Genomic DNA, 12,600 nt, shown 5'->3' on the forward strand with positions numbered 1-12,600 from the left:
CGACGAGAACGATGCAAGGATTAGAAAACCTGCCTCGGCGTGAGATACTCAAGGAGCTCGATCTATTCAGCTTAACAAAGAGACGGTTCGGGGAGACCTGACCACAGTCTGTCAGTACCTACGTGGGGAACAAAGATTTAATAATGGGCTCTTCAGTGTAGCTGAGAACGGTGGAACCCCATCCAATGGCTGGACAAATTCAGTTTGGAAATATGGTGTCAATTTTTAACGCTGAGGGTAACTAACCATTGAACCACGGCCCAAGGGTCACGGTGGATTCTCCAACACTGATAATGTTTAACTCAAGATTGGATGTTTTTCTCAGAGATCCGCTGTAGGAATTATTGCAGGGCAGGTCTCAGGCCTGACCTCTGCAGGAGGTCAGACTACGTGAGCGCAGGGTTTTCTTCTGGCCTTGGAGTCTAGGGAGCTGGGAATTTCAGGCTTGTTGAGATTCAAAGTTGTCGCTCACAGTGAGGTTGACACCTTCAGCTCCTGAATAATGCAGATTGTTCACTGAGTGTGCAACACACATTCGTTGCTCTTTGTGCGGCAGGAAGATCCCAGATAACCTTCTCAAGTTGGAGTTCACCTTCTTCTTTTTCTTTGGTTCCTTGCCTGAGTGGTTCCTTCCGTCTCAACGGGAAATGAAATCCTGCTTTCAGAGAGCCCAAGTGCCTCTGTCCTTTTCAGGTCTCAGTCTTTTCACATTCAATCCCTCTCCTGAAGCTATGAGCTTAAACAACTAACAAGTTCTTGATTCTTGTACCAGGTTTTGGAGACAAGCTCGTCTTCCGGGGTTGGCTGAGGGTTTGCTTGTGCTCTGCCAGTAGTTAGTTAATTCCCTGTTAATATAAATATTCTGTATTTAAATGGCTTCTTATGAGGGAGATTTGGGTAACATAATAGCAACAACTATCAGGGTAGTTGAGCTCCAGAATCGGCTTCCGAGGGAGGTTTTTAGGAACAGGTCGGACAAACACCCATCTGGGATGGTCTCAGTTTACTTGGGTTGACTAGGTGACCTCTTGAGGGTTCCTTCTAGCCCCAAATTTCTACGATTCTGTGGTTAATAATTTGTTTATAGCATTGAAAAAAACCTTCCTATATTTGTGTACAAAACATTTTCCTTTTCATATAACAGTAACGGGCAGTTATGATACAAAGGCTCGTGTTTGGATACAACACATACAACTATACAATATAAACAAATCTACATCTTACAAGGCATTTGGTGCCACCTTAAAGCAGTTGGGGAAGACGACCGAAGCGTGAGCTGAAAGTAACCCGTGTGCTCTGCGCGGCTTTTCTCGCCATAAACGTTCGCTGCGTTTAACGAATGAAGACTTGAGTGCGGTCGCAGAGGAAGCAGTTTCAGTCGGGAGATTTCTAGAATTGAACTGGGTTTGAAGGAAGATTTTTCTTTGCAAAGAGGTGGGGGTAAGAGGCCCACTTGCTGTGCAGCTCTGAGAACTCACCCGTTCGGGTTTGAAATGTTCTGAATCAAACATCCTCACAATCTTTTACAGGACCAGGACCCTTTGGCAAACATCAGTATCTCAGAACAGAAGAACGGCCCGACTGGGTCAGAGCCTGTCACGGACTCGCAGATGGTGCCCACTCTCGGCCCCATGGGGTCCATGGGCGGGTGCCCCTTCAGTGCAACAGCCCCTCTCGGGGGTCCACCCTCTCCCGGGGTCAGGCCCCTCCACCCCTGGAGCCGCAACTCTCTGAGCCTCAGCACGTCTGTCTCTGCCGTGGGCCCCCCCAGGGAGCCCCCTCGCTCTGGACCCTCGGGGCCTCCACCCCCCGAAGGGGTCGATGCCCCCTGGTCTCTAGCCCAGAGTGACTCTCCCCAGCGTAACACAGGAGGTTTATTGAGGGTTGAACCCAGCACAGGAAACTCTCCGGCCCCCGGCCTGGCCTCCCTCAGCCCGGCCCAGCCCAGTCCCCCTGCAGCCAGGGGGGCTCTGCCTGCTCCCCCCTCCAGCCCCGAGCCCCCTGCTCCCAGCTGGGTCTCCGATACCCCCGGCCCCCAGCCCCCCCCATCCATTGGCTTCTCTCCAGGGAAACTGGGTCGTAAACCAGGCCTGGGTCTCCTCTCCCCCGTTCTGTCCTCTGGCCCCCTCTGGCTGGAACCGGCTGGTCAGGTCACCGGATCCTCTGTCCCCGCAGCCCATTGCACAGTTGGACAACCTCATTTTTGTGGCTGGCATCGTGTTGCTTAGTTCAACACAGCGACCGCCTAATGGAAGGAAAGAGCCAACTCTTGGCAGACCCAGCAAAGCAAGTTGGTTTGTTTATCGAGAAGTGGAAGACAAAATATACGACCATCAATCTCCCACAAACAACCAGCAGAGTAGAGGGAGACACACTCACAGAAGAAAGTCCTTTTAATGATGGTGAAGCCGTGCTAGACGTTGAAAATCGAAGATCTAAAGTGGCAAGGAACTTTCATTCACTTGAAAAGATCTGGAAAAGTAGCATGATTGGCCCTGGCACTGCAATATGATTCTTTTAACACCAGTATCACGTCTGTCCTTCTTTATGGAGCAGAGTCATGGAAATCTACAACAAATTAATGAGAAGATCAACTCATCCCAGCGCAAAGGTCTGTGGGAGACCTTCAGAGTCCATGGGAAAGAGTTTCTTGCAACACCCAAAAGTCTGAGTACAACAAGCCAACCTGAAGCCTGGTCAGAAGACGATGGACATGTGTTAAGGACGCCACCAAAACGACTTCTCTATCATGTGGAGATAATGTGACAATGTGGAGACCACTTGGGAAAAGGGAAACACAACCGATAAACAAGCCAAATCCATCAACATGACACTGAGAAGCCTGAACAGTCAGCCCAAGGGTGCAGGAGGAGACAGAAAAGCATCAGCGGTAGATTAGCACAATAATTGGACCCGTCCAGACAGTTTTCAGAGCCCCGCGTGCCGGAAACCAGTGCAGAAAGTTCCTGTGGAATAGAAGTTGTAACGCTGCATTGCAGTCTGTAAACGTGCCAGAGTGCAATAAACGTCTTCTCCAGCAGCCAGAGATTCAAAGGTCAACAGAAGCACTGAGATCATCTAGGCCGGGGGGGTTCAACCTTTCTTCATTTGCAGAGCCCTACACAATTTTCTATGGAGGTGAGGCACCTTTGGGAGGCTCAGACATAGTCCATGGACCCCCCAGGGGTCTGCGGAGCACAGGGCGAAAACCACCAATCTAGTCTGACCTCCTGGAGATTCCTCAAGCAGATCTTGTAGGGCTGGTGGACCCTAGACAAGGAGCGTGGCACAGCTGGATCCCATGGGGGCGTGAACAATCCACACCTTTGAGTGGCGTAGTTCAGCCGACCTGAGCCCCCGTGTAGGCAGCTACCACCTCTCGGGATAGATAGATAGATAGATAGATAGATAGATAGATGATGGGTTGGTCAGGGATGGATGGAGGGAGGGAGGAATGGATGGAGTGAGGGAGAGGTGTGTATAGGGATAAATGGATGGATGGAGGGAGGGAGGGAGGGAGAGGTGAGTATGGGGATGCAGGGAGGGAGGGAGGGAGAAGTGGATGGATGGAGGTAGGGAGATAGAGGTGTGTATGAGGATGGATGGATGGATGGATGGATAGCTGTGTTTGGGGATGGATGGAGGGAGGGAGAGGTGGATGGAGGGAGGGAGGGAGGAAGGGAGAGGTGGATGGAGGGATAGATGGATAGCTGTGCTAGGGGATGGATGGATGGATGGAGGGAGCGATGGATGGATGGATGGATGGAGAGGTGATGGAGGAGGGAGGGAGAGGTGAGGGAGGGAAGGAGGGAGGGAGGGAGAGGTGGATGGATGGAGGGAGGGAGGGAGAGGTGGATGGATGGATGGATAGCTGTGTTTGGGGATGAATGGAGGGAGGGAGAGGTGTGTATGGGGATGGACGGACGGACGGATGGACGGACAGATGGATGGACGGATGGATGGATGGAGGGAGAGGTGTGTATGAGGATGGTTGGATGGATGGACGGACAGACGGATGGATGGGGGAATAGGGGGACAGATCAGCCAGGCCTACACAGAAGCTGTTGGTGGCTCTGGAGCTCTGTCTGGTGTGGGTGGCTTTGCTCTGGATCCCGGCTCCTTTGCGCCCCCCCTGCCCTGGAGGGGGGCATGACCCCGACGCCTGCCCTGCGGAGTGACCCCAGGAGGGGGAACAGGCAGCCACGATCCCGGGCTGGAGGGAGGAGCCCTGGGATCCCACCCCAGGAAATGGGAAGGGTGGGAGCCCAAAACCTGTGTGTGCCCCCCCCACACCGCCCCGGACTGGGGAGGGGACCCCAAGATTACCGTAGAGGGGCTCAGATTTCCCCAGCTCTGGGACATGCCTCGGGGGCTGCCTGCTGGAGGGCTCCCCCATTCTGAGGGAGACCCCCACCCCCCAGCCCGGGACAGGGAGGGGCAGGGCAGGCTCCGTGGGTGAAACTCCCCAGCTCCGGGAGACATGGACGCTTTGCTGCCAACAGCCACTAGAGGGCACCAAACCACAGCAAACACGAGCTACTCCCACATACCCCACCTACCCCATAGACACCCCCTGTCTGCCCCATAGACACCCCCTGTCTGCCCCATAGACACCCCCACCTACCCCATAGACACCCCCTGTCTGCCCCATAGACACCCCCCACCTACCCCTATAGACACCCCCTGTCTGCTCCATAGACACCCCCCATCTACCCCTATAGACACCCCCTGTCTGCCCCATAGACACCCCCATGTACCCCTAATATACACCCCCTGTCTACCCCATAGACACCCCACCTACCCCATAGACACCCCCTGTCTACCCCTAATAGACACCCCCTGTCTGCCCCATAGACACCCCCCATCTACCCCTATAGACACCCCTGTCTACCCCTATAGACACCCTGTCTACCCCATAGACACCCCATGTACCTGTAGACACCCCATCTACCCCATAGACACCCCCATGTACCCATAGACACCCCTGTCTACCTCTATAGACACCCCACCTACCCCATTGACACCCCATGTACCCCTAATAGACACCCCGATCTACCCCATAGACACCCCATCTACCCCATAGACACCCCTGTCTACCCCATAGACACCCCATGTACCCTAATAGACACCCCCATCTACCCCATAGACACCCCCTGTCTACCCCTATAGACACCCCGATCTACCTCTATAGACACCCCATCTACCCCTAAAGACACCCCAATCTACTCCAATAGACACCCCCTGTCTACAACTATAGACACCCCCTCTACCCCACAAGACAAACCCAGTCTTCCCCAATAGACATCCCCACCTACCCCTGTAGATACCCCGTCTACCCCATAGACACCCCCTGTTCGTCCCTATTGACACTCCCTACCCACCCCGTAGATAACCCCATCTACCCTATAGACACCCCTATATGCCCCTATAGACACCGCTATGAACCCCTATAGATACTCCCAATCTACGCCCATAGACACCCCATCTATCTCTACAGACACCCCTATGAACCCATATAGACACTCCCTATAATTTCCTATAGGCACCCCCGTCACGCTATAGACCCCCTCGGTCATGGTGTAGGGGGGAGCTCACAAGGGGCGGATGCTCAGGACGAGGGGGGGGAGATGCCGGAGGGGGAGCTCAGCACCTGCCCAGATGGTACCTGGTGGGGGGGAGAGGATGCCCGGGGCGGAGGAGGACCTGCCCAGATGGTACCTGGGCGGGAGGATGCCAGGGCGGGAGGGGAAGATGCGGGGAGATGCGGGGTTCAGGGCAGGGGACGCGCGAGGGGGAGATGCCGGAGGGGGAGCTCAGCACCTGCCCAGATGGTACCTGGGCGGGAGGATGCCTGGGCGGGAGGAGGAAGATGCGGGGAGCTCAGCGCCTGCCCAGCTGATACGGGGGTTTGCGCAGACTCCGCTGCTGCCTGCGCCCGGCCCCGGCATGTGGCTCCGGCCCCGCAGCTGCCATGGCCCGGCCGGCGGGGGGCCGCGCCCGGACCTGCAAGGTACCGCTGGGGCTCCTCCTGCCCCCTCCAGCCCCCGCCCCCTCCAGCCTCCCATTCCCCGCCCCGTCCGCCCCACCCCTGCCCCATATCTCCCCGCTCCCCATTCCCACCCCACCCTGCCCCATCTCTCCCGCTCCCCATTCCCACCCCCCCTGCCCCATCTCTCCCTCCCATTCCCCACCCCTCCCCATTCCCACCCCCACCCCTGCCCCATCTCTCCTCCCCATTCCCCACCCCTGCCCCCGCCCCATCTCTCCCCTCCCCATTCCCCACCCCACCCCTGCCCCATCTCTCCCTGCCCCCATTCCCACCCCCCACCCCACCCCTGCCCCATCTCTCCCCGCTCCCCATTCCCCACCCCACCCCTGCCCCATCTCTCCCGCTCCCATTCCCACCCCACCCCTGCCCCATTTCTCCCGCTCCCCATTCCCACCCCCCCGCCCCATCTCTCCTGCCCCATCTCTCCCCCCCATTCCCACCCCCACCCCTGCCCCATCTCTCCCGCTCCCCATTCCACCCCCACCCCGCCCATCTCTCGCTCCCATTCCCACCTGCCCCATCTCTCCCGCTCCCCCATTCCCACCCCACCCCTGCCCCATCTCTCCCGCTCCCCATTCCCACCCCACCCCTGCCCCATCATTCCCACCCCACCCCTGCCCCATCTCTCCCGCTCCCCATTCCCCACCCCCACCCCTGCCCCATCTCTCCCCGCTCCCCATTCCCACCCCACCCCTGCCCCATCTCTCCCGCTCCCATTCCCACCCCTGCCCCGCCCCATCTCTCCCCGCTCCCCATTCCCCACCCCACCCCTGCCCCATCTCTCCCTGCTCCCCATTCCCACCCCACCCCTGCCCCATCTCTCCCGCTCCCCATTCCCCACCCCACCCCTGCCCCATCTCTCCCCACCCCTGCCCCATCTCCCCCATTCCCCACCCCCACCCCTGCCCCATCTCTCCCGCTCCCATTCCCACCCCACCCCTGCCCCATCTCTCCCGCTCCCCATTCCCCACCCCACCCCTGCCCCATCTCTCCCCTCCCCATTCCCACCCCCACCCCTGCCCCATCTCTCCGCCCCCATTGCCCCATACCCCTGCCCCATCTGCCCCATCTCCCCATCTCTCCCGCTCCCCATTCCCCACACCTGCCCCATCTCTCCCGCTCCCCATTCCCACCCCACCCCTGCCCCATCTCTCCCCGCCCCCATTCCCCCCCCACCCCTGCCCCTGTCCGTCCCCACCCCTGCCCCATCTCTCCCCTGCCCCATCTCTCCCCAGCCCCCACCCCTGCCCCATCTCTCCCCATTCCCACCCCCACCCCGCCCCATCTCTCCCAGCTCCCCCATTCCCAGCCCCCACCCCTGCCCCATCTCTCCCGCTCCCCTATTCCCCATCCCCACCCCCGTCCATCCCCAGCCCCTCCCCATCTCTCCCAACTCCCCCATTACCCAGCCTCCATCTCTCCCTATCTCCCCACCCCCAACCACTGTTCGACCCCATCCTCTGGCCATCCCAGCAGCCCACCTGGCCTCTCCCATTCCCCCCCACATCCATCTCCAGGCCATTGCCCCAGACCTCACCATCCCCACATCCATCCCCCCCCAATCCTCCCATCCCCTGTGCGTCCCTCCTTCCCGGGTGAATGGTGCCCTGGACTCTGGACAGTGGGGTCTAGTGGTTAGAGCAGGGGGGCTGGGAGCCAGGACTCCTGGGTTCTCTCCCCAGCTGTGGGAGGGCAGTGGGGTCTAGTGGTTGGAGTGGGGCGGCTGGGAGCCAGGACTCCTGGGTTCTCTCCCCGGCTGTGGGAGGGCAGTGGGGTCTAGTGGTTGGAGCGGGGGGGGGGTCTGGGAGCCAGGACTCCTGGGTTCTCTCCCCGGCTGTGGGAGGGCAGTGGGGTCTAGTGGATGGAGCAGCCAGGACTCCTGGGTTCTCTTGTGGCTGGGGCGCAGATGTGGCAGTGCATCTGCTGTCGGTTGCATCCTGTGGCCTGTGTCCGTGCGAGGGCTGGTTCCTCTGTGCCTGATGCGGCCCCCGCTTCCCCCCGCCAGCCGGATTCAGGCCTTGGCTGTGGCTTTGGTGGAAGGGTTGTGACATCTCAGGTTGTGACAGCAGAGAGTGGGGGATGTCAGGCTGCCTGCCAGCTATCCACACACGGACACGCACACGACACAGCCCAGCGGGGCCGGCTCGGTAGTGGAAACGCAGCCTAGCTCGAGTGAGACATCCCGGCTCCAACAGGCGGCAACACGACAACTGACAAACCAACCCCACGCTGGGGCCTGCCAGCGAAATAACCCAGATACGCCCGGGGTGTGATCCAGCTAACCCCGTCTGTGTGTGTGTCTGTCTGTCCATCCGCATCCACCCCATCTAGCTAGCTATCCGTCCCCATCCACCCCATCCACCCCCTCGATCTATCTATCCCCATCCACCCCCTCGAGCTATCCATCCCCATCCACCCCATCTATCTATCTATCTATCCCCATCCACCCCATCCACCCCCTCGATCTATCCATCCGCATCCACCCCCTCTATCTATCCATCCCCATCCACCCCCTCAAGCTATCCATCCCCATCCACCCCTCTGTCTATCCATCCGCATCCATCCCATCTATCTATCCATCCCCATCCACCCCCTCGAGCTATCCATCCCCATCCACCCCCTCGAGCTATCCATCCCCATCCATCCCCATCCACCCCATCTATCTATCCATCCCCATCCACCCCCTCGAGCTATCCATCCCCATCCACCCCATCTATCTATCCATCCCCAACCACCCCCACGATCTATCCATCCCCATCCACCCCCTCGAGCTATCCATCCCCATCCACCCCATCTATCTATCCATCCCCATCCACCCCATCTATCTATCTATCCCCATCCACCCCATCCACCCCCTCGAGCTATCCATCCCCATCCACCCCATCCACCCCTCGAGCTATCCATCCCCATCCACCCCATCTATCTATCTATCCCCATCCACCCCTCGAGCTATCCATCCCCATCCACCCCTCGAGCTATCCATCCCCATCCACCCCATCCACCCCTCGAGCTATCCATCCCCATCCCCCTCGAGCTATCCATCCCCATCCACCCCATCCACCCCTCGAGCTATCCATCCACATCCACCCCTCGATCTATGCATCCCCATCCACCCCTCGAGCTATCCATCCCCATCCACCCCTCGAGCTATCCATCCCCATCCACCCCTCTGTCTATCCATCCCCATCCACCCCTCGAGCTATCCATCCCCATCCACCCCTCGAGCTATCCATCCCCATCCACCCCTCGAGCTATCCATCCCCATCCACCCCTCGAGCTATCCACCCCATCCACCCCTCGAGCTATCCACCCCATCCACCCCATCTATCTAGCTATCTATCCCCATCCACCCCATCCACCTCGAGCTATCCATCCCCATCCACCCCATCCATCTATCTATCTATCTATCCCCATCCACCCCATCCACCCCTCGATCTATCCATCCGCATCCACCCCATCTATCTATCTATCCCCATCCACCCCATCCACCCCTCGATCTATCCATCCCCATCCACCCCTCGAGCTATCCATCCCCATCCACCCCATCTATCTAGCTATCTATCCCCATCCACCCCATCCACCCCATCTATCTATCCAGCCGCATCCACCCCCTCGATCTATCTATCCATCCCCATCCACCCCCTCGATCTATCCAGCCGCATCCACCCCCTCGAGCTATCCGTCCCCATCCACCCCATCTATCTATCCATCCGCATCCACCCCATCTATCTAGCTATCTATCCCCATCCACCCCCTCGAGCTATCCATCCCCATCCACCCCCTCGAGCTATCCATCCCCATCCACCCCATCTATCTATCTATCGATCCCCATCCACCCCATCCACCCCCTCGATCTATCCATCCCCATCCACCCCTCTGTCTATCCATCCGCATCCACCCCCTCGATCTATCCATCCCCATCCACCCCATCTATCTATCTATCCATCCCCATCCAGCCCCTCGATCTATCCATCCTCATCCACCCCCTCGATCTATCTATCTATCCTCCACCCCTCTATCTATCCCCATTGACCCCTGATCAATCTATCTATCTATCCCCTTCCACCCCCTCTATCTATCTATCCATCCGCATCCACCCCATCTATCTAGCTATCTATCCCCAACCACCCCATCCACCCCTCTGTCTATCCATCCCCATCTACCCCATCTATCTATCTATCTATCTATCCATCTATCCCCATCCACCCCATCTATCTATCCCCATCGACCCCCTCGGCTATCCATCCCCGACCACCCCGTCGATCTATCTATCCCCGTCGACCCCCTCGATCTATCTATCTCCATCCACCCCCTCGATCTATCTATCTATCTATGTCCATCCACCCAGGGGCGGCTCTAGGAATTGTGCTGCCCCAAGCAGGGCGGCACGCCGCGGGGGGTGCTCTGGCGGTCGCCAGTCCCGTGGCTCCGGTGGACCTGCTGCAGACGTGCCTGCGGAGGGTCCCCTGGTCCCACAGCTCCGGTGGAGCATCAGCAGGCACGTCTGCAGGAGGGCCACCGGAGCCGCCTGCCGCCCTCCCACGGCACGCCGCCCCAAGTGCGCTTGGCGCGCTGGGGTCTGGAGCGGCCCTGCATCCGCTCCCTCCATCTCTCTATCCCCACCCCCCCCTCGCTCCCTGCCACACACCTGTCACAGACACTGTTACAAACCGGGGGGCCCAGCGCCCCGATATCAGGGGCTTGGTTGTGATTCACACTTGCTGTCTGGCCCTCTTGTCGCAAACACCCCGAGGGAATCCCCCCCCCAGCCCAGTGCCAGTGGGATTGGAACGACCCCGGGAATCCCTCCCCCCACTCGGGGTCCCCGTGTCCCCGAAAGGGGCCCCAAGAACGGCCCCCGGAATCCGAACACGGGCTGCGGGGGGGAGGGGCGCCTGGGGGGCAGGGCTGTTCCATCAGCCACCCCGTGGGCCCCACCCTCTGTTCCGGTGTCTGTGGGTTTCCTTCCTTAAGTGCTCCGGGTAGCGGCTGCTTTCACTTCCTCTCCCTGCCCCCGCTGGCTTCTGCCTGCCAGGGCGAGATGCCAGGGCCAGGCCCCCCAAGGCCCAGCGCCCCCTGCTGCCCCCCAAGGCCCAGCGCCCCCTGCTGCCCCCCGGCCCCCTGCTGCCCTGCGCCCCGTGCTGCCCCCCAAGGCCCAGCGCCCCCTGCTGCCCCCCAAGGCCCAGCGCCCCTGCTGCCCCCCCTGCTGCCCTGCGCCCCCCCGGCCCCCTGCTGCCCTGCGCCCCCACCTGCCCCTGCCCCGCTGGCTTCTCCCTGCCAGGCGAGATGCCAGGGTCAGGCCCCAAGGCCCAGCGCCCCTGCTGCCCCCGCTCCCTGCAGCCCAGCGCCCCTGCTGCCCCCGGCCCCTGCAGCCCCCACCCCGCCCCTGCTGCCCCACGCCCTGCAGCCCAGCGCCCCTGCTGCCCCGGCCCTGCTGCCCCGCCCTGCCCCCCGCTCCTGCTGCCTGCGCCCCTGCTGCCCCCTGCCCCAGACCCTGCTGCCTGGCGCCTGCACCGCCCCTGCAGCCCAGCGCCCCTGCTGCCCCGCCTGCCCCCCCACGCCCTGCAGCCTGGCGCCCCTGCTGCCCCTGGCCTCTGCTGCCCCTCCCCACCCTGCTGCCCAGCGCCCTGCTGCCCGGCCCTGCAGCCCCCACCCCGCCCCTGCACCCCTGCCCTGCAGCCCTGCGCCCCTGCTGCCCCCCCACCCCTGCTGCCCCCCCCCCTGCTGCCCCCCCCCCCCTGCCCTGCTCCCTGTAGCCCCTGCCCCCTGGCGGGGCTGGGAGGTGAATCGCGGGGTCCCACCCTGCTGGGGACGGGGCTGGGGGGCCCCCAGCGTTGATCCCCTCCCCCCTTTGCAGACAGCATTCGCCAGGCCCTGAGCCGCCCGCCCAGCCCCCTGCTGCTGAAGGTGAAGCTTGAAACCAAGCCCAAGAAGTTTGAGGATCGTGTGTTGGTGAGTTACTGGGTTGACGGGGTGCCTCACTCCCGACCCGCAGCCCCCTGGCCCCCCAGCCCTGCCGGTGCCCCTCACTCCCGACCCGCAGCCCCCGTCCCCCAGCCCTGCCGGTGCCCCTCACTCCCGACCCGCAGCCCCTGCCGGTGCCCTCAGCCCTCCCGCAGCCCCTGCCCCCAGCCCTGCCCCTCACTCCCGACCCGCAGCCCCTGCCCCAGCCCTGCCGGTGCCCCTCACTCCCGACCCGCAGCCCCTGCCCCAGCCCTGCCGGTGCCCCTCACTCCCGACCCGCAGCCCCTGCCCCCAGCCCTGCCGGTGCCCCTCACTCCCGACCCGCAGCCCCGCCCCCAGCCCTGCCGGTGCCCTCACTCCCGACCCGCAGCCCCTGCCCCCAGCCCTGCCGGTGCCCCTCACTCCCGACCCGCAGCCCCTGCCCCAGCCCTGCCGGTGCCCTCACTCCCGACCCACAGCCCCTGCTAGCCCAGCCCTGCCGGTCCCCCACACACCCGACCCCCAGCCCCTGCCCCCAGCCCTGCCGGTGCCCCTCACTCCCGACCTGCAGCCCCTGCTAGCCCAGCCTGCCGGTGCCCCTCACTCCC

At 61.4% G+C, this 12,600-nt stretch overlaps 1 protein-coding gene across 1 annotated transcript in view; it reads left to right on the forward strand.

The window, feature by feature from the left end:
* The first annotated feature begins 5,908 nt into the window (after nucleotides 1-5,908).
* Nucleotides 5,909-12,600, forward strand: part of CARMIL3 (capping protein regulator and myosin 1 linker 3) — a 36,998-nt gene continuing 30,306 nt past the window's right edge. Inside the window, exons 1-2 of the mRNA XM_039498281.1 lie at nucleotides 5,909-6,010; nucleotides 11,907-12,001. Of these exons, the coding sequence (XP_039354215.1) occupies nucleotides 5,947-6,010; nucleotides 11,907-12,001 (159 nt within the window). The 5' untranslated portion in view covers nucleotides 5,909-5,946. The remainder of the gene's footprint in view (nucleotides 6,011-11,906; nucleotides 12,002-12,600) is intronic.

Source organism: Mauremys reevesii, linkage group 13 (assembly GCF_016161935.1).
Source record: "Mauremys reevesii isolate NIE-2019 linkage group 13, ASM1616193v1, whole genome shotgun sequence".
In the NCBI taxonomy this organism is placed as follows: Eukaryota; Metazoa; Chordata; order Testudines; family Geoemydidae; genus Mauremys; species Mauremys reevesii.